General features: G+C 37.7%; 1 protein-coding gene across 12 annotated transcripts in view; it reads right to left on the minus strand.

Annotated features, from left to right (window-relative positions):
• The window catches only part of CDC42BPA (CDC42 binding protein kinase alpha), a 351,347-nt gene that overhangs the window by 130,873 nt on the left and 199,076 nt on the right, over positions 1-21,398 (minus strand). For all 12 annotated transcript variants that reach the window (XR_012380514.1, XR_012380512.1, XR_012380513.1 and 9 more), the window contains exon 12: positions 2,280-2,413. Coding sequence is in view for 9 of the 12 variants with exons in the window: in XM_025877951.2 (XP_025733736.1) it covers positions 2,280-2,413 (134 nt within the window). In the remaining 3 variants the exon portion in view is untranslated. The remainder of the gene's footprint in view (positions 1-2,279; positions 2,414-21,398) is intronic.

The following is a 21,398-nucleotide window of genomic DNA, read 5'->3' on the forward strand; positions in this document are numbered from 1 at the left end:
TCATTACTTATGACCCAATTATTCTACTCGTGTTTGTATATGCAAGTGTGTGCATATCAGCATATACATTTAAGAATCTTCATTTACAGTAGTTGCCAAGTATAAGCAACCTTAATGTCTATACACAAAAAATGGAATAAGTAAATTCCGGAGCATTCACGTAATGGTATACTATACGCAACTAAATGAATGCTTTATAGCTATATAGATGAATCTTAGAAATATAATGAGTGAAAAAAACAAACTGCAAAAAATTGCATATACCATTTTATAAGGCTTGGAAAAAAGCAACACATATATATATATTTTTAATTTCCTAATGGCATTAAAAATTCTTTAGCCACCAAGCCACACTATTCCATCATATGAATTGGTTGGGCATTTCAGTTTTTTCTAATATTTTTCTTTTATAAATGTGGTGAGAAATTTCTCGGTGAGCAAATCTTTGTTTGAACAACTGGTTATCTTCTTAAATTTTGACAAATGGAGTTCACTATATCAAGTATTTCAGTATTTTAAGGCTTTGGATACTTATTGCAAATTAGCTTTCCAAAAATAATATATCAAATTATAATCTCATCTTCAGTATTTGGCACTGGCATTTGTATTTATTTTTATTGAGTATAATTAACATACAATGTTACAGTAGTTTCAGGTGTAAACATAGTAATTCGACAATTCTATCCATTACTCAGTGCTCACCATGAGAAATGTAGCTACCATCTGTCATCACATACATTTATTTTATTATATATGATATATTGTTTAGAGATATACTAATATGTAATAAAAATTTTTTCAATAAGGAAATGATTGACATAAAATTTAGAACAGTGATTACCATTTTCAGGGAAGTAGGGAGAAAGGGATTAAAAAAAAAAAAAAAGACTGGCCAGGGCTATGCCACAAAATTGGTGATGTTCTATTTCTTAAGTTAGATGGTAGGTTCAGAGGTGTGCATTATATTATTTGCATCAAAACTTATATAATGTTATATTTATTCTTTTAAATGTATCAAATGAAAAATATCTTAAAAGGAGTATCTGCTGCCTGTAGGATATTAAGCAAATCACTTAAAATTTTTTATCAACATAATGCTTCCTTATAGCACTACCTTCTCAAAATATACTAAAAGGATTTTTAATATTAAAACTTATTAAAATTGCCAAAATATATGGTACTATAATATAATCTAGATATCAGATTCTCATCCTTCTTATGTTTACTAAGTTTGGCTGAATAATCCTACATTTAATAAATAATTACCAATATTACTATAATATTACTAAAAAAATAGAACATGTTATAAATTCGAATTATTAGATTGGCCATAAATTTAAATGGGTCTGTACACCACATTGCTTGTAATTGCATTAAGAAAAAAGTAAAAATATACTAATCTAATTCAATTTAACCCTTATATAGTTTTTCTGTTAGTCTTTCTGATTAGCTTCCTCAGCAAAAGGTTATTTGTTCTATTTTTAATTGCCTCCATTTCTTTACTGGCAGCAAGACTTTAAAATCTTCCCCCAAAGGAAATTCATTACATTATCAATTATATACTATATCACTGAATACAATTTATACTATGCCATAAGCCACTCATTTCTTTATTGTGTTGGCTAGTATTAATTCCAACATTTTTTTACTTGTTTATGAAAGGCAAAGCACATACACTGAGTGGTTTAAAGTATTCTTCTCTGGTGCTTGAATATTATTTGCCCTACTGGATGTGTTAGAGTGTCTTTGCTATTAATAAATTTTGTTGATATTCACAAACACTGTTTGAGTGTTACAAAAAGTTCTTATGAAAATAACTTTAGCTTGTTCATCCATGCTTTAAAAGATAAACTGACATTTTAAAAAATAATTAAAACACTAAAAAAAATTTTTTATTATAATCTTTTAAGAATGTTCATATCAGCAAATCACAATGAAAATGTCATTTTTAATTTTTCCCTAGATACTAAATATGACTATTTGCTTATTCTTTTTCATATTTTTCAATAACATTTACTTTTAATCAAGTCCTTTGGTTATTAACTTTTCAAAAGAACAAATGATTCTGAACTTTAAAATCTTGAGAATATAAAAATTTCTTCATTACTAGCTATTAATCAAATGACATACACCAAAATAATTCTTAAATTTTTAAACCAACATTTTACAGACAAAATATACATTAGGTTATTGTAATTCACTAGGAAAGCTTCAGTATACAAATCAAACAAGGTGAAAAATCCAAAAGCAGCTTTAAAAATCTATCCATATATTTTTACCTTGTTTAATTCTTCCCTTTCTTGTTGTAGTGTTTTGATTTGTTTTTCATAAGCCTTGATTTGTCGAAAAGCATCATCTAGCTCTCTCCTCACAGAGTTGGCTTCCTCAAGTTGTTGTTCTAAGTGACTTGATTCTAAAAAGAGAAAACACTGGTTATTTCATTATTTGTATAAAAACAAATCTTTGAAACCAAGGTTTTACACAACCAAATTTAAAAAAAAAATATTTTGTATTTGGTTTTAGGCTTATAGACACCCCATACCCCTATGACTATGACTCATGACTCATAACAATTAAATGCTTAGCAAGTTCACTCTAGAGACAGTGCATAGCTAATGCCAGTGTGGAGATGTGCAAAACTTGTATACAAAAATGCCTCACATTTCCATGGCTCAGATGGTTAAGCGACTGCCTTCGGCTCAGGTCATGATCCTGGAATTCTGGGATCGAGGCCTGCATCAGGCTCCCTGCTCAGCAGGGAGTCTGCTTCTCCCTCTGACCCTCCCCCCTCTCATGATCTCTCTCTCTCAGTCTCTCTCAAATAAATAAATAAAACCTTAAAAAAAAAGATAGAAGACAAAGTTGGGGAAGGAGTTCAATTGATTTCTTTAAAAAAAAAAAAAATTTCCATTAGAAAAAGAACACCATACTTCCAAAAAAGTACCTTCAGAACCAATTAAAAGCTTAAAACTAATAAAAACAAAACCAACAAAACTGACAGAACAGTGTTTCTCTATGGATGGTTATTAGCATTCATGTGCTGATGCTAGTCAAATTATTATAAGATGGCTGTACTTCTAGTGGGTGCAGACTCCCAGCCCAGTTTCACTAGTGGTCATTTGAAGAACAAACTGATTTTTTTTTAATTAACATATATTATTTGTTTCATGGGTACAGGTCTGTGATTCATCAGTCTTACACAATTCATAGCACTCACCATAGCACATACCCTCCCCAATGTCCATCACCCAGCCACCCCATCCCTCCCACACCCCTCCACTCCAGCAACCCTCTGTTTGTCTCCTGAGATTAAGAGTCTCTTGTGGTTTGTCTCCCTCTCTGGTTTCATCTTGTTTCATTTTTCCCTCCCTTCCCCTATGATCCTCTGTCTTGTTTCTCAAATTCCTCATATCAGTGAGATCATATGTTAATTGTCTTTCTCTGATTGACTTATTCCGCTTAGCATAATACCCTCTAGTTCCATCCAGGTATTCATTTTTTTGATAGTTGCATAATATTCCACTGTGTATATATGTGTGTGTGTATATATATATATATACACACACACACACACCACTTCTTCTTTATCCATTCATCTCTTGATGGCCTTCTAGGCTCTTTCCATGGTTTGGCTATCGTGGACATTGCTGCTATAAACATTGGGGTGCACGTGCCCTTTGGATCCCTACATTTGTATCTTTGGGGTAAATGTCCAGTAGTGCAATTGCTGGATCATACGGTATCTCTATCTTCAACTTTTTGAGGAACCTCCATACTATTTTCCAGAGTGGCTACACTAGCTTGCATTCCCACCAACAGTGTGGGAGGGTTCCCCTTTCTCTGCCTCCTCGCCAACATCTGTTGTTTCCTGACTTGTTAATCTTAGCCATTCTGACTGGTGTGAGGTGGTATGTCATTGAGGTTTTGATTTGGATTTCCCTGATGCCGAGCAATGTTGAGCACTTTTTCATGTGTCTGTTGGCTATTTGGATGTCTTCTTTGGAAAAATGACTGTTCATGTCTCCTGCCCATTTCTTGATTGGATCATTTGTTCTTTGGGTGTTGAGTCTGATAAGTTCTTTATAGATTTTGGATACTAGTCCTTTATCTGTCATTTGCAAATATCTTCTCCCATTCTGTCGGTTGTCTTTTGGTTTTGTTGACTGTTTCCTTTGCTGTGCAAAAGATGTTTATCTTGATGAAGTCCCAATAGTTAATTTTTGTCCTTGCTTCCCTTGCCTTTGGCAAAGTTTCTAGGAAGAAGTTGCTGTTGCTGAGGTCAAAGAGGTTGCTGCTGTGTTCTCCTCAAGGATTTTGATGGACTCCTGTCTCACACTGAGGTCTTTCAACAATTTTGAGTCTGTTTTTGTGTGTGGTGTAAAGAAATGGTCCAGTTTCATTCTTTTGCATGTGGCTGTCCAATTTTCCCAACTCCATTTGTTGAAGAGACTGTCTTTCTTCCATTGGATGTTCTTTCCTGCTTTGTCAAAGATTAGTTGACCATAGAGTTGAGGGTCCATGTCTGGGCTCTCTACTCTGTTCCATTGATCTATGTGTCTGTTTTTGTGCCAGTACCATACTGTCTTGATGATGACAGCTTTGTACTAGATCTTGAAGTCCGGAATTGTGATGCCACCAGCTTTACTTTTCTTTTTCAACATTCCTCTGGCTATTCGGGGTCTTTTCTGGTTCCATACAAATTTTAGGATTATTTGTTCCAGTTCCTTGAAAAAAAGTTGATGGTATTTTGATAGGGATTGCATTAAATCAAACTCTGATTTCTGAAAGCAAATATTTGAAAACCTCTGATCTAGAAGAGGAGACTGAGGCCTAGGGAGCTGAATATCTAGCCTGAGGTCACATTGCTAAATGGGTATCAGAGCAAAGATGACAGCTCAGAACTCCTGCATCAGCCTCTCCAACAGGGAAAGTAATGTTATCAAATAATACTTAACATTTATCACTTCAGAAGAGTTGTTAGGAAACAAAATTACTAATTTTAATACATGCTTAAATAAAATTTTATAAATTGATATAAAATATTCCTGGCATCAAAAGTAAATTAGCAAATTAAAGAACTGAAGCCCATAAAAACAGAGAAATCTAAACACATTCATTGTGAATTTCTGTCCTAGATATTTTCTATTCTTTACAACTTGTTACTCCGAATGTCATCTCCCGACAAGGAGGATTACCATCCTCTGGGAGCTCATCAGAAATGCAGAATCCCGGGCCCCACCCCAGATTTAATGAATCAGATCTATATTTGAACAAGATCCCCAGGTCTTGCAAATTCAAGTGTGGAAACAGGTGCATAAAGTATTGCACATTGAGTTGAATGCTTTCAATAAATGAAGTAGTGTTTATAATACACTAGTCCTATTAAAAAGAGAATTTCATGTGTATAGTAAGTCCTATGGTCAAAAAGGCACTAAAATACATTAGTGTATCATATACTAACTGGTGCTAGATTCCCTAAATAAAATAATTTACTGATATTCAGTGCCCTAACTCATAGATTTATTAAGAGCTTGTTTATCTTAGGTATTTTGAAAGTCTGGATACATTTATGGATACCATAGTTTTTTAACAATATTCAAAAATATCTGCAAAGTTGCATTTAATTAGTTTTCATTTTGTCTAATAGTATAATTTTAATAGTTTTTATAAATATTTCACTTGAAGAATGTTTCACTAAAAGATTATAGGATGTTTAATCTTAAAGATCACAGGACATGTAGTCATATTCAGAAAATTATATTTTATCATTTTCTTAAATTTCAGCATTGCATGTAGGAACTTTTCTGTTTATACTAATTTCTTTGAAACCTTTTTAAGTGATATTTTTCTGTTACTTTAAGTTTTAAACATTTTTAAGATTTTAAGATTTTAAGATTATTACTAATAATTTGGAGTCAAAATTGAGTATGTGACATGGCTAACTTCAATTCCATTTTATGGTTAAGGCATGTCCGTCTGAAGCAGTCATATGGCCCGTTTCATAATCCCTTCTGAGAATGTCCACCTCCTTTCCTGCACTCTGAAGAGCTCTTCCCTAGCATGTTAAAGTTTTTTGCAAATTACTGAGTCATTCAGTTATCTCGACTGCTTTTTGTTAGAAACAAAAATGAAATCAGTGTTTCATAAAATGTCTGCATCACATAAAGTTTACGGCAAAATGACTCCGTGGGATGGGTTTGACAGCCATCATGGATGGTTTATTGTCTTCTTCCAGTTTAGGTTAAATTCAAGTTTTATCCCAGCCATTTCGCTTTGGCTGCTTTGCAATGAAGTTGTTAGGTATATATATGAATTTTATGTCACATTTTCATGTTTCTCATAGACCAACTGGAGAAGACAAAATCGATTATTTATAAAATCTTCCCATATGAAGAAAAGTATTACACTTGCATTTGATAACACAGAATTTTGCATTCCCCAAAGATAAAAACCTCAAATCAAGAAAAATCCAGAATGCACTGAATTTTGGCCAACCACTCTAAAATGGCTAAGGTATAGGAGTGTTTACTTTCACTACAGCAAACAGTGAATTGAATCAAAACTTTGAAAGAAATCCTCAAAGATGGGGCGCCTGGGTGGCTCAGTCGGTTAAGCATCTGCCTTCTGGCTCAGGTCATGATCCCAGGGTCCTGGGATCGAGCCCCGCATCGGGCTCCCTGCTGAGCAGGGAGCCTGCTTGTGCTCTCTCTCCGTCAAATAAATAAATAATCTTAAAAAAGAGAAATCCTTAGAGACTATCAAAAAATATCTCATGAACCATGATAAGCCATACCATTTAGGTGGAGTAATTAAAAACCAGTTTTAGTGAATAAACACAGCTAGCAAAGTGGGTTAGCTCATCCCAACTAAATGTTTCTTAGCTCACTGTTGCTAGTACAATTGTCAAATTCAATCTCTTAGTAATGAGGATTTAATAAGGGATTAACACACAGTAAATAAGTTTTCTTTGCACTGTGTCACATATAAGAGAAATATAAAATAGAGTCTCTGTCTGAAGGAGAATGACCAAGTCAGGAAGACAAGTGTAACACTCTTCATAAATGAAGCAGAAAATCAAATTGCCCGCGCTCCACTCTGAGTGATTCCCATTCCCAACTCTGGGAATCACTCAGAGTGGAGCGTGGGCAAACCACACAGGGCAAGGGCGGCACTCAGGGGGTAGAACCATCAGAGCATCTCACCCCAATCCACAGCTTCTCCCTACATTCTTACTCTTAAAATAATCCAGAACTCTTCTGAGATGTGAAGAGATCTGACTTAAAATCATGACGGGGGAAAACAGGTTCCCCTATTTTCACTTCTCTCCCTCCATTCACTATCTTTTATACTTTACTTACATGATATAGTGTGTGTGGGAGACAGATGGACAGTGAAAGAGAGAGAGGGAAAGAGAGGTAGTTTAGTGCTGAAGAGATAGAACATGGAGGCACAAACCACCCATCTCAAGGCAACAAAGGAAAGGGGGTTATGAAGCACATTATAAGTTACAATAATTATATTATTTAGGAAGAAACCATTCCTTTATTTTCTCATGGAAAAATAATAAAATAAGAGGATGAATTTTTATTTTTATCTGCAGATGGTCAACAAGTATGTACTGAGTGTCTGTTAGAGGACACAAGGAAACCGTCTTACCCTCCTGGGAGTTTAGAGCATGATGAGGAAAGCAGATTTTAAAAAGTAATTTTACGTAGCCACAAACTTAATAAGTGTTCCAGGAGTTTAAATATATTATAAAACACTGCCATGGGAAAAAAAGATAGAAAGACACTGATGATGCATATTTGTTCACATAAACATCATGCTTAAGAAGTAGCAGAGTAGGGCGGAGCAAGATGGCGGAGGAGTAGGAGACTTGGATTTTTGTCTGGTCTCAGGAATTCAGCTGGATAGGGATCAAACTATTCTGAACACCTGTGAACTCATAGGAGATTGAAGAAAAGAATAGCAACAACTCTCTGAACAGAAAAGCAACCGCTTTCTGGAAGGTAGGACGTACAGAGTAGTGAATCCGAGGCGATATTCAGGAAGATAGATGGTGGGGGAGGGCGCCTCCATTGGGCGCTTCTGGCAAGTGATAGAGCCGTGGAGCACAAAATCGGAACTTTTAGAAATCGGATCAGCTGAGGGACGTCACCCCAGTGGCTAAGCGGGGGATGGAATCCTCGCAGGACAGTGTGGTCTCAGGACCCTCGGGGTCACAGAAAGACCAGGGGTGCCTGAGTGCAGCAGAGCTCCCAGGTATCGGAGTGGGGAAGCTGGCTGCAGAGACGGAGCCGAGGAGCAAGCTCTCAGCTTGGGGTTGCCATAAACTGTAATCGGTGACAGTCGGGCCACTGCTCCTCCAGCAGGGACCCAACAAGTGGCAGGGCCGGGGAGACTCCCCTCCCTCCCCCGGGAGGAGCGGCGCGGGAGCGCACCGCAGGGATCTGCTGCGTTTGGAGACTCCACACGGGGTCGGGTGCCAGAGACAGAAATGCTCGGTCAGAGGCTGGGTGAGCACAGAGTGCGGCCAGAGACCGGGGAGGCGGGAGGGACCGACTGCTTTTCTCTGGGGGTGCACTGAGGAGTGGGGCCCCAAGTTCTCGGCTCCTCCCTGGCGGAGATTGGGAGGCCTCCATTTTCACTCTCGTCCTCCAAAGCTGTACGGAAAGCTTGCAGGGAACAAAAGCTCTCGAGACCAAACCCGAGCTGATTATTTAGCCCGGACCTGGCAAGGGCAGGGCAATTCCGCCTCTGGTAAAGACATTTGGGAACCATGGCAAGAGGCCCCTCCCCCAGCATATCAGCACGAACAGCCAGCCAAGACCAAGTTTACCGATCAATGAGAATGGGAGAACTCCAGTGCTAGGGGAATACTGCACATAGAATTCATGACTTTTTTACCATGATTCATTAGTCTTTCAAAGTTAATTTTTTTTTAATTTTTCTTTTTCCCTTTTCCGACCAACATCTCATCAATCCCTTTTTCTATTTTTTATTTTTACTTTTTTTAAAGATCTTATTTATTTAAGAGAGAGAGAATGAGAGATAGAGAGCACGACAGGGAAGAAGGTCAGAGGGAGAAGCAGACTCCCCGCTGAGCAGGGAGCCCGATGTGGGACTGGATCCTGGGACTCCAGGATCATGACCTGAGCCGAACGCAGTTGCTTAACCAACTGAGTGAGCCATCCAGGCGCCCTCATCACTCCCTTTCTTTAAAAAAATTTTTTTTATTTTTCATTTTTAGACTCATATTCTATCCCTTCATAGTAGTTAACCTTTATTTTTGGCATATATATATATATAAGTTGTTCTCTCATTAAAATTTTGAGATACAGTTTCTTCTAACATATCAAAATATACACTATATCTCTAGTGTATGGCTTTTTTCCAGTCTCCTGCCTGATCACATTCTCTCCCCTTTTTTTTTCTTTCTTTCTTTCCTTTTTTTAAAATCCTCTTCATTATTTTTTCAAACACCTTCTGATCAATTCTTTTAAAATGTTTTATAATTTTCATTTTTACAGTCATATTCCATCCCTTCATTGTATCAACCCTTATTCTGTACATATATAAGTCTTTCTTCTTTAAAATTTTAGGAGGCACTTTCTTCTCACAGACCAAAATACACCCAAAATCTAGTGTGTGGCACTGGACTATGCACCAGCCTGATCATATCTGATCATATTCTGTTTTTTTTTGTTTTGTTCTGTTTTTGTTTGTTTTTATCTTTTTCTTTTTCTTTTTTCGCTTTCTTTTTTCTTTCTTTCCCTTTCTTTTCCCCTGGTTTCAGGTCTTTCTGATTTGCTTAGAGTATATTTTCTGAGGACATTGCTAACCTGTTAGCATTTTGTTCTCTCATTCATCTATTCTCCTCTGGACAAAATGACAAGACGAAAAAAATCACCTCAACAAAAAGAACAAGAGGTAGTACCTCTTGAGTCTTCCAGGGACCTACTCATACGGACATTAGCGTGATGTTGGACTTAGAGTTCAGAATCATGATTTTAAAGATACTAGCTGGGCTTGAAAAAAGCATGGAACTTATTAGAGAAACCCTTTCTGGAGAAATAAAAGAACTAAAATCTAACCAAGTCGAAATCAAAAAGGCTATGAATGAGGTGCAATAAAAAAATGTGGGCACTAACTGCTAGGATAAATGAGGCAGAAGAGAGAATCAGCAATATAGAACACCAAATATTGGAAAATAAAGAAGCTGGGAAAAAGAGAGATAAACAACTACTGGATCACGAGGGCAGGATTCGAGAGATAAGCGATACCCTAAGATGAAACAACATTGGAATAATTGGGATCCCAGAAGAAGAAGAAAGAGAGAGAGGGGCAGAAGGTATATTGGAGCAAATTATAGCAGAGAACTTTCCTAATGTGGGGAAGGAAAAGGGCATCAAAATCCAGGAGGCACAGAGAACCCCTCTCAAAATCAATAAAAATAGGTCAACACCCCGACATCTAATAGTAAAATTTACGAGTCTCAGTGACAAAGAAAAAAATCTTGAAAGTAGCTTGGGAGAAGAGATATGTAACCTATAAGGGTAGAAACATTAGATTGGCAACAGACCTATCCACAGAGACCTGGCAGGCCAGAAAGGACTGGCATGATATATTCAGAGCACTAAACAAGAAAAACATGCAGCCAAGAATACTATATCCAGCTAGGCTATCATTGAAAATAGAAGGAGAGATGAAAAGCTTCCAGGACAAACAAAAACTAAAGGAATTTGCAAACACGAAACCAGCCCTACAGGAAATATTGAAAGGGGTCCTCTAAGCAAAGAGAGAGCCTAAAAGCAGCATAGACCAAAAAGGAACATAGACAATATACAGTAACAGTCACCTTACAGGCAATACAATGGCACTAAATTCCTTTCAATAGTTACCCTGAATGAAAATGGGCTCAATGCCCCAATCAAAAGACACAGGCTATCAGATTGGATGAAAAAACAAGGCCCATCGATATGCTGTCTGCAAGAGACTCATTTTAGACCCAAAGACACCCCCACATTGAAAGTGAGGGGGTGAAAAACCAATTACCATGCTAATGGACACCAAAAGAAAGCTGAGGTGGCAATCCTTCTATCAGACAAATTAGATTTTAAAACAAAGTCTGTAATAAAAGATGAGGAAGGACACTGTATCCTACTTAAAGGGTCTATCCAACAAGAAGATCTAACAATTGTAAATATCTATGCCCCTAACATGGGAGTAGCCAATTATATAAGCCAGTTAATAACAAAAGCAAAGAAACACATTGACAACAATACAATAATAGTGGGGACCTTAACACCTCCCTCACTGAAATGGACAGGTCATCTAAGTAGAAGATCAACAAGGAAATAAAGACTTTAAATGACACACTGGACCAAATGAATTTCACAGACATATTCAGAACATTCCATGCCAAAGCAACAGAATACACATTCTTCTCTAGTGCCCAGGGAACATTCTCCAGAATTGATCACATCCTAGGTCACAAATCATTCCAGGAGGCACAGAGAACCCCTCTGTACCAAAAGATTGGGATCATTCCCTGCATATTTTCAGACCACAATGGTTTGAAACTAGAACTCAATCACAAGAGGAAAGTCGGAAAGAACTGAAATACATGGAGGCTAAAGAACATCCTACTAAAGAATGAATGGGTCAACCAGGAAATTAAAGAAGAATTTAAAAAATTCATGGAAACCAATGAAAATGAAAACACAACTGTTCAAAATCTTTGGGATGCAGCAAAGGCAGACCTAAGAGGAAAGTATATAGCAATACAAGCCTTTCTCAAGAAACAAGAAAGGTCTCAAATACACAACCTAACCCTACACCTAAAGGAGCTGGAGAAAGAACAGCAAATAAAGCCTAAACCCAGCAGGAGAAGAGAAATACTAAAGATCAGAGCAGAAATCAATGAAATAGAAACCAAAAGAACAGTAGAACAGATCAATGAAACTAGGAGCTGGTTCTTTGAAAGAATTAACAAGACTGATAAACCCTGGCCAGACTTAGCAAAAAGAAAAGAGAAAGGACCCAAATCAACAAAATCATGAATGAAAGAGGAGAGATCACAACCAACACCAAAGAAATACAAACAATTATAAGAACATATAATGAGCAACTATATGCCAGCAAATTAGATAACCTGGAAGAAATGGATGTATTCCTAGAGATGTATCAACTACCAAAACTGAACCAAGAAGAAATAGAAAACCTGAACAGACCTATAACCACTAAGGAAATTGAAGCAGTCATCAAAACTCTCCCAACAAACAAAAGCCCAGGGCCAGATGGCTTCCCGGGGGAATTCTACCAAACATTTAAAGAAGAATTAATACCTATTCTTCTGAAACTGTTCCAAAAAATAGAAATGGAAGGAAAACTTCCAAACTCCTTTTATGAGGCCACCATTACCTTGATCCCAAAACCGGACAAAGACCCCATCAAAAAGAAGAATTACAGACCAATATCCTTGATGAACATGGATGCAAAAATTCTCACCAAAATACTAGCCAATAGGATCCAACAGTATACATTAAATGGATTATTCACCATGACCAAGTAGGATTTATCCCTGGGTTGCAAGGTTGGTTCAACATCTGCAAATCAATCAATGTGATACAATACATTAACAAAAGAAAGAACAAGAATCATATGATCCTCTCAGTGGATGCAGAAAAATCATTGGAGAAAGTACAGCATCCTTTCTTGATTAAAACTCTTCAGAGTATAGGGATAGAGGGTACATACCTCAATATCATAAAAGCCATCTATGAAAAACCCACGGCGAATATCATTCTCAATGGGGAAAAACGGAGAGCTTTCCCCCTAAGGTCAGGAACACGGCAGGGATGTCCACTATCACCACTGCTATTCAACATAGTATTAGAAGTCCTAGCCACAGCAATCAGACAACAAAAAGAAATCAAAGGCATCCAAATCGGCAAAGAAGAAGTCAAACTCTCACTCTTTGCAGATGATATGATACTGTGTGTGGAAAACCCAAAAGACTCCACCCCAAAACTGCTAGAACTCATACAGGAATTCAGTCAAGTGGCAGGATATAAAATCAATGCACAGAAATCAGTGGCATTCCTATACACCAACAACAAGACAGAAGAGAGAGAAATTAAGGAGTCGATCCCATTTACAATTGCACCTAAAACCATAAGATACCTAGGAATAAATCTAACCAGAGAGGCAAAGGATCTGTACTCAGAAAAGTACAAAATACTCATGAAAGAAATTGAAGAACACAAAGAAATGGAAAAACGTTCCATACTCATGGATTGGAAGAACAAACATTGTGAAGGTGTCAAGGCTACCTAGAGCAATCTACACATTCAATGCAATCCCCATCAAAATACCATTCACTTTTTTCAAGGAAATGGAACAAATAATCCAAAAATTTGTATGGAACCAGAAGAGACCCTGAATAGCCAGAGGAATGTTGAAAAAGAAAGGCAAAGCTGGCGGCATCACAATTCCGGACTTCCAGCTCTATTACAAAGCTGTCATCATCAAGACAGTATGGTACTGGCACAAAAACAGACCCATAGATCAATGAAACAGAATAGAGAGCCCAGTAATGGACCCTCAACTCTATGGTCAACTAATCTTTGACAAAGCAGGAAAGAATGTCCAATGGAAAAAAGACAGTCTCTTCAACAAATGGTGTTGGGAAAATTGGACAGCCACATGCAGAAGAAGGAAACTGGACCATTTCCTTACACCACACACAAAAATAGACTCCAAATGGTTGAAAGACCTCAGTGTGAGACAGGAGTCCATCAACATCCTAAAGGAGAACACAGGCAACAACCTCTTCGACCTCAGCCGCAGCAACTTCTTCCTAGAAACATCACCAAAGGCAAGGGAAGCAAGGGCAAAAATGAACTCTTGGGACTTCATCAAGATAAAAAGCTTTTGCACAGCAAAAGAAACAGTCAACAAAACCAAAAGACAACTGACAGAATGGGAGAAAATATTTGCAAATGACATATCAGATAAAGGGCTAGTATCCAAAATCTATAAAGAACTTATCAAACTCTACACCTAAAGAACAAATAATCCGATCAAGAAATGGGCAGAAGACATGAACAGACATTTTTCCAAAGAAGACATCCAAATGGCCAACAGACACATGAAAAAGTGCTCAACATCGCTCGGAATCAAGGAAATCCAAATCAAAACCTCAATGAGATACCACCTCACACCAGTCAGAATGGCTAAAATGAACAAGTCAGGAAACAACAGATGTTGGCGGGGATGCGGAGAAAGGGGAATCCTCCTACACTGTTGGTGGGAATGCGAGCTGGTGCAACTACTCTGGAAAATAGTATGGAGGTTCTTCAAAAAGTTGAAAATAGAGCTACCATACGATCCAGCAATTGCACTACTGGGCATTTACCACAAAGATACAAATGTAGGGATCCGAAGGGGTATGTGTACCCCAATGTTTATAGCAGCAATGTCCACAATAGCCAAACTGTGGAAAGAGCCAAGATGTCCATCGACAGATGAAGGGATAAAGAAGATGTGGTATATATATACAATGGAATATTATGGAGCCATCATCTTGCCATTTGCAAGGACATGGATGGAACTGGAGGGTGTTATGCTGAGCGAAATAAGTCAATCAGAGAAAGACATGTATCATATGACCTCACTGATATGAGGAATTCTTAATCTCAGGAAACAAACTGAGGGTTGCTGAAGTGGGGGTGGGGTGGGAAGGATGGGGTGGCTGGGTGATAGACATTAGGGAGTGTATGTGCTATGGTGAGCATTGTGAATTGTGCAAGACTGTTGAATCACAGATCTGTACCTGTGAAGCAAATAATGCAATATATGTTAAAAAAAAAAAAGAAGAAGAAAATAATAGGAGGGGAAGAATGAAGGGGGGTAAATCGGAGGGGGAGACAAACCATGAGAGATGATGGACTCTGAAAAGGAAACTGAGGGTTCTAGAGGGGAGGGGGTGGGGGGATGGGTTAGCCTGGTGATGGGTATTAAAGAGGGCACATTCTGCATGGAGCATTGGGTGTTATGCACAAACAATGAATCATGGAACACTACATCAAAAACTAATGATGTAAGGTATGGTGATTAACAGAACGATAGAAAATTAGTTAAAAAAAACAAAGTAAAGTGAGAAAAAAAAAGAAGTAGCAGAGGAACATCATTTAGAAGGTGATTTAGATACCTTTTTTTCCTTTACAGCCACGAGTATAGTCGGGGCCACTCATCAGGCAGGTCTCTAGGGAGCCTATGTTTTATCTCTAGCTCTTATGTCAAATGTTTAAGGCAGTGTGGGTGTAATTATGAATGAGACACAGATGATAATTACCCTCAGCCTGACCACTATGCCTCTGGAACCTACTATAATTTTTGGTACAGAGTAGCAACTCCATAAAGATGTTTATAGATCAAATTAAGAATGAATGAATGTTGCTGGTGGGAATGTAAATGGTACAGCCGCTGTGGAAAACTGTGGCAATTCCTAAAAACGTTAAACACAGAATTTCCATATAAATCCAGGAATCCCACTTATTGCTATATGCCCAAAAGAAGAGAAAGCAGGGACTTGAAGAAAGATATGTAACCTCATGTGAAAAGCAGCATTATTTACAATAAACAAAAGGGAAAACCAAACCCAGCTGGTTGGTGGATGAATAAACAACATGGAGTGTTTACATATACACAACAGGATGCTATATTGGGAAGGACATTCTGACACCTGCTATGACATGGATGAACCTTGAAGACACTATGTGCTAACTGACATAAGTCAGTTACAAAAGGACAGACATTCTATGACTACATGTATATGAGGTTCCTAGTCAAATTCAGAGAAACAGAAAGGAGAATGGGGGTTGCCAGGGGGTGGAGGTGGGAGGAATGGGGAGCTGGCGTTTGATGGGTGGAGAGTTTCTGTTTGGGAAGATGACAAGCCAAGGAGATGGAGGGTGATGGTCACACAGCATGTCAATGTGTTTAATGCCACTGATTTGTACATTTTAAAAGTGGTTAAAATGCTAATTTCTATATTCTATACATTTTACCACAATAAAAAGGGTTTAAAAATGAATGAATGATACTGAAGAGATGGAATGCAATTGAGGGCACAGAAACCAGCACTCGGCCAAGAAAAAAGAGGCAGGGAAGGAAAAATTCTAAAAAGAGGATTTACCCTTTCTCTCAACATTATTTTCAATGGTTCTTTCCCACCCCTGGGAAAGGCTGAAACATCAGGAGTGAAGAGCAGTCATATAAGCACAAGTTTAGGGAGAAGGAAGGAGTAAAGAAGGAAATCTCAACAGGAGTTGAACGGTAACTCTGTCTGGGCACCACTGATTTTTATGTAAGGCATGAGTGCGTTGGGACCTGCCTGTAAAGACACAATGCAAGAAGACACTTAGGAAGTGGTCAAAGGTTTCCAAGAGTGAAGTTCCACTTCATCGCTCACTCATCAACAAATACTGACCAGGGGATTTTTATGTGTCAAGCACTCTTCCACGCATATATACATATCAATGAGTAAAATGGTCAAAGTTGCTACTTGCAAGACGCTGACAGTCTAGTAGTGAGGGAAGTAAAGCAACATTCAAATGAAAACTATGTCAGTGGTAGAACGTATTACAGAGGAGTGTAAGTTTGCCAGGTGAAGAATGTCTCCAGCAAACAAGCAAAAATGAATTAATGAGGAAGGAAAGAAGGAAGGAAGGAAGGGAAGGAGGGAGGAAGGAAGAACAAGGGGGTGGAGAAAGAAAAGAGATAAAACAACACAAACAATGTGAAAACTCTGAAGGGGATCCAGTAGGACTAAGAGTAGTACTATGGCGGGAAAGAGCCGCTGAGGCACAGTAACAAGATGAGAAGCTGGAGAGGCAAATACATGTGCAATAATGAAGGGCCTTGGAAACAACCGAGAAATTTTACTCTCATCCTGGAGCTAGTGGGGATCCATAGAAAACATCTAAGCATGCATGCTGAAGCTGTGATGTCATGGGGTTTACATGTGAAGAGCTTACTCAGGGTACCTCTGCTTCCAGAAAGACGGAATAGATGTACTTCCCGCTTCCCATTAACTGCAACAAAAACTCCTGGACATCATACATAAAACAAACATAAGAAAACTGAAATTTGGAGAGAAAAGGATGATTGACAGGGACAAGGGAACATGACATGGTAGTGTCAGGAATGCTGGACCAACACAGTGGGAAGTTCCCTGGGTTGAAACTGGCAATGCAGAAATGCCAACAAGCCCCAACAAAAGTCTACACTTTTTACCCAAAGGACCAGGAAAGGAGCAAACTAACAAGACAGAATACTTTCAGAAAATAACCATTCTACTCACGTTAAACAACACAAACAACTTGCCCATGACCACGTCCATCAGCAAAGGACACGTGAGGAGCTAGAGTTCCAATCACATAAGGCTATGATGAGGTGCCCAAACACACTGTAGGGAGGGGACTAGCAAAGGGCCAGAATATTCAACCCCACTGGTTGGTAACAAGCCTGTCCCACACACAGTATCGGTGGAGACCACATGGCCAAATAGCACTTCCACCCCCTCCCCCAACAGTAGTGAGGTTCTCCACTGTCCCCACGTTGGGGTGGGGTCAGAAGAAGTAAGAACGTCCACCACTGCCCAGCGGTATTAAGGCCAGGCCCACCACAGTGTCAGCAGAAACCAGGTGGGGGCCTGGGACACCCAACCCCTTCCAGGAAGGAGGAGGAGCCCTTCTTTGGGTGTCAAGGGAGGCCTAGTGGGGAAACTTTTACTTCAACCCAGCAATGCACCATTGCTGAAGTGGTGGCAGGAAAAGCCAGCTAAAATGGAAGGTTTAAATAAGATTCAGAGTCACTAACTGAAAATCACTCATCCTATCAGGAAACAGGAAAACCTCAACTTGAATGAGAAAAGAAAATCAACAGATGCTGACATTGAAATAGTAGAGATGCTAGAAATATCTGACAAGGGGCATCTGGGTGGCATAGTCAATTAAGCATCTGACTCTTGATTTTGGTTCGAGTCATGATCTCAGGATTGTGAGATCAAACCCTGTGTCAGGATCTGCACTGAGTGTGGAGCCTGCTTAAGATTTTCTCTCCCTTGCCTTTTGCCGCTCCCCCTGCTCGCATGCTCTCTCACTCTCTCTAAAATAAATAAAATATTTTAAAAATATATCTAAGACATTAAAACAGTTATGATAAAAATGCTTCACTGAGCAATTATGAATATATCTGAAATAAATCAACAAACAGAAGACCCAAGCAAAGATACAGGAAGTCTCGGCAAAAAAACAAGTTTACAAAAAACAAAATGGAAATTTTAGAAATAAATAAATAAAATGAAAATCTGGGTGGATGGATTTAACTGGGATCGGTGGAAAGAATCAGTGAAATGGAAGATAAGACAGTAGATACTGACCAATCTGAACAGCAGAGAAAAAAGCAGAATGAAAACGAAAATGAACAGAGACCCAAGTATTTGTGGGCTGATAACAAAAGATCTAATATCCATGTCATCAGAATCCTAGAAAGAGAAAAGAAAGTAGGCAGATCTGTAAAAGTACTCAAAGTAGTAAGGTCTAAAACCATCCCAAATTTAGCAAGACACATAAACCTACAGATTCCAGAAGATGAATGAATCCCAAACCGAATAAACCCAAAGAAATTCATGCCAGAACACACCATTAAACATCAGAAAACTTTTATAAAAGGAGAAAAACCTTGCAAGCAGCCAGACAAAAATACCACCTTAGATAAATACTCAGAATAACAGTGAATTTCTCCTCAAAAATGAGGGAGTCCTAAGGAAGTGGTACAATATTTTTCAGATGTTAAAACGAAAGAACTATCAACGTAGGATCCTATGCTCTGCAAAAATATTCTTTAGTAATAAAGAGAAAATTAAGACATTCTCAGATATATAAAAGCTAAGAGAATTTGCTGATACAGAGCTGTTTTTAAAAAAATGGCTAAAGGAAATTATCTAAAGAGAAAACAAACAACAGAACAAGGAGCTCAGCAGTATCAGGGAGAAAGAAAGAGCATGGTATATAAAGTATGGGTAAATCTGCAAGGATTTTTTTCTCCTCTTCAGTTTTCTAAATTATATTTTACAGTTACAGGAAATATTATACCCTTGTCTTATGTGCTTCTAAAACATATGAAGAAAAATACTTAAAGCAATTGTAAAATAAACCAGGAGAATAAACAATTGGTATCAACATAAAACAGACTGTTATAACTAAGGATTTTATGTGAGCTTCATGGTAACCATAAAGCAAACAACTACAGGAGGTACACAACAGATAAAGAGAAGGGAATCAAAGCATAACACTACAAAAAATCATCAATTTACAAACGAAGCCAATAAGAGAGGAAGAAAGAAACCAAGGAACTACAAAACACTCAGAAAACAATTAATAGGATGACATTAGTAAATCCTTACCTATTAATAATTACTTTAAATATAAATGGATTCAATTCTCTAACAAAAAGACCTAGAGTGGCTGGATGGATTAAAAAAACAAGATCCAACTAGATGTTGCCTATAAAAGGCTCACTTCAGCTTTAAGGAGACACAAAGACTCAAAATGAAGGAATGGGACAAGATTTTCCATGCAAGTGGAAACAGAGAACAAGGGTAGCTATACTTAGATGAAATAAATGTTAAGTGAAGAATAGTAACAAGACACAAGGAAGTTATTGTGTAAGAATAAACAGTCCAAATCATCAAGAAGATAGGACAACTATAAATATATATGCACCCACTACTGTAGCACCTAAATATACTGAACAGACACAACAGATGTGAAAGGAGAAATAGACAATACAATAATAGTAGGGGCCTTCAATACCCTACTTCCAACAATGGATATATCATTCAGACAGAAAATCAGTAAGGAAACGATGAATGTGAACTACAGACCAAATGGATCTAACAGACATATACAGAACATTCCATCCAACAGCAGCAGAATATACATGCTTCCCAAACACACATGGAACAGGATACATCAAAAGTTAGCTTACAAAACAAGTCTTAGGAAATTTAGCAAAAACTGAAATCATAACAAGGATCTTTTCTAAGCACAAAATTATGACACTAGAAATCAATAGAGGAAACTGGAAAACTCATTAAAATATGGAAATTGAACAATACACTCCTGAACAACCAATGGATCACAAAAATGAAAGGGAATCAAAAAATATCTTGTAACAAACAAAAATGGAAACACTATATACCAAAACTCATAGAATATGATAAAAACAGTTCTAAAAAGGAAATTCATGTTGATAAACACCTACATTAGAAAATGGAAGGTCTCGGGGCACCTGGGTGGCTCTGTTGGTTGTGTGACTGCCTTCAACTCAGGTCATGATCCTGGAGTCCTGGAATTGAGTCCAACATTGGGTTCCTGGCTCGGCAGGGAGCCTGCTTCTCCCTCTGACTCTCTCCCTTCTCACGCTCTTTCTCGCTCTCTCTCAAAAAAAAAAAAAGTCTTAAAAAAAAATGAAAGATCTAAACACCTAACTTTATACATCAAACAGCTAGAAAAAGAACAAACTAAACCTAAAGTTGTAGCAGAAGAAAGGAATTAACAAAGATCAGGGCAGCAATAAATGAAATAAACATCAGGAAAAAGAAGAAAAGATCAATGAAACTAAGATTGCTTTTTGAGCAGAGAGTCAAAATTGGCAAAATTTTAGGTCGGCTTAAAAAAAAGAGAAGACATATGAATTAAAATCAGAAATGAAAGAGGAAATAATTAAATGGGCAGCACAGAAATGCAAAGGTCATAAGAGACTACTATGAATGATTACATGCCAGTAAACTGGATAACCTAGAAGAAATTGATAAATTTATAGAAACATACAACCAAGTAAGACCAAATTGTGAATAAGTTAAAAAATCTAAACAAATCAATAATGAGTAAGGATGATGAAAGAAAAACCCATGACCTGATGGTTTTCCTGGTTAATTCTACCAAACATTTTAAAAAGAATTAATACCAATCCTTTTCAAACTCTTCTAAAAAATGGAAGAGGAGGAAATCCTTTCAAATTCATTTTATGAGGCCAGCATTATACTGATACCCACAGCCAAACAAGGACCACCAAAAGCAAAAATCAACAAGTGGGACTACCTCAAACTTCCTTCTGAACAGCAAAGGAAACCAATCAACAAAATAAAAAGGCAATCAATGGATGAGAGAAAATATTCACAAATCATATATCTGATAAGGAGTTAATATTGAAAATATATTTTATTTATTATTTTTAAAAAGATTTTATTTGAGAGAGAGGGAGAGAGATAGAGACAGCATGAGTGGGGGGGGTCATGTAGATTGGGAGAAGCAGGCTCCCCACCG

The sequence above is a fragment of the Callorhinus ursinus genome, unplaced genomic scaffold (assembly GCF_003265705.2).
Source record: "Callorhinus ursinus isolate GAN/ISIS: 27379988/994484 unplaced genomic scaffold, GSC_fseal_2.0 scaffold13, whole genome shotgun sequence".
Lineage (NCBI taxonomy): Eukaryota > Metazoa > Chordata > Mammalia > Carnivora > Otariidae > Callorhinus > Callorhinus ursinus.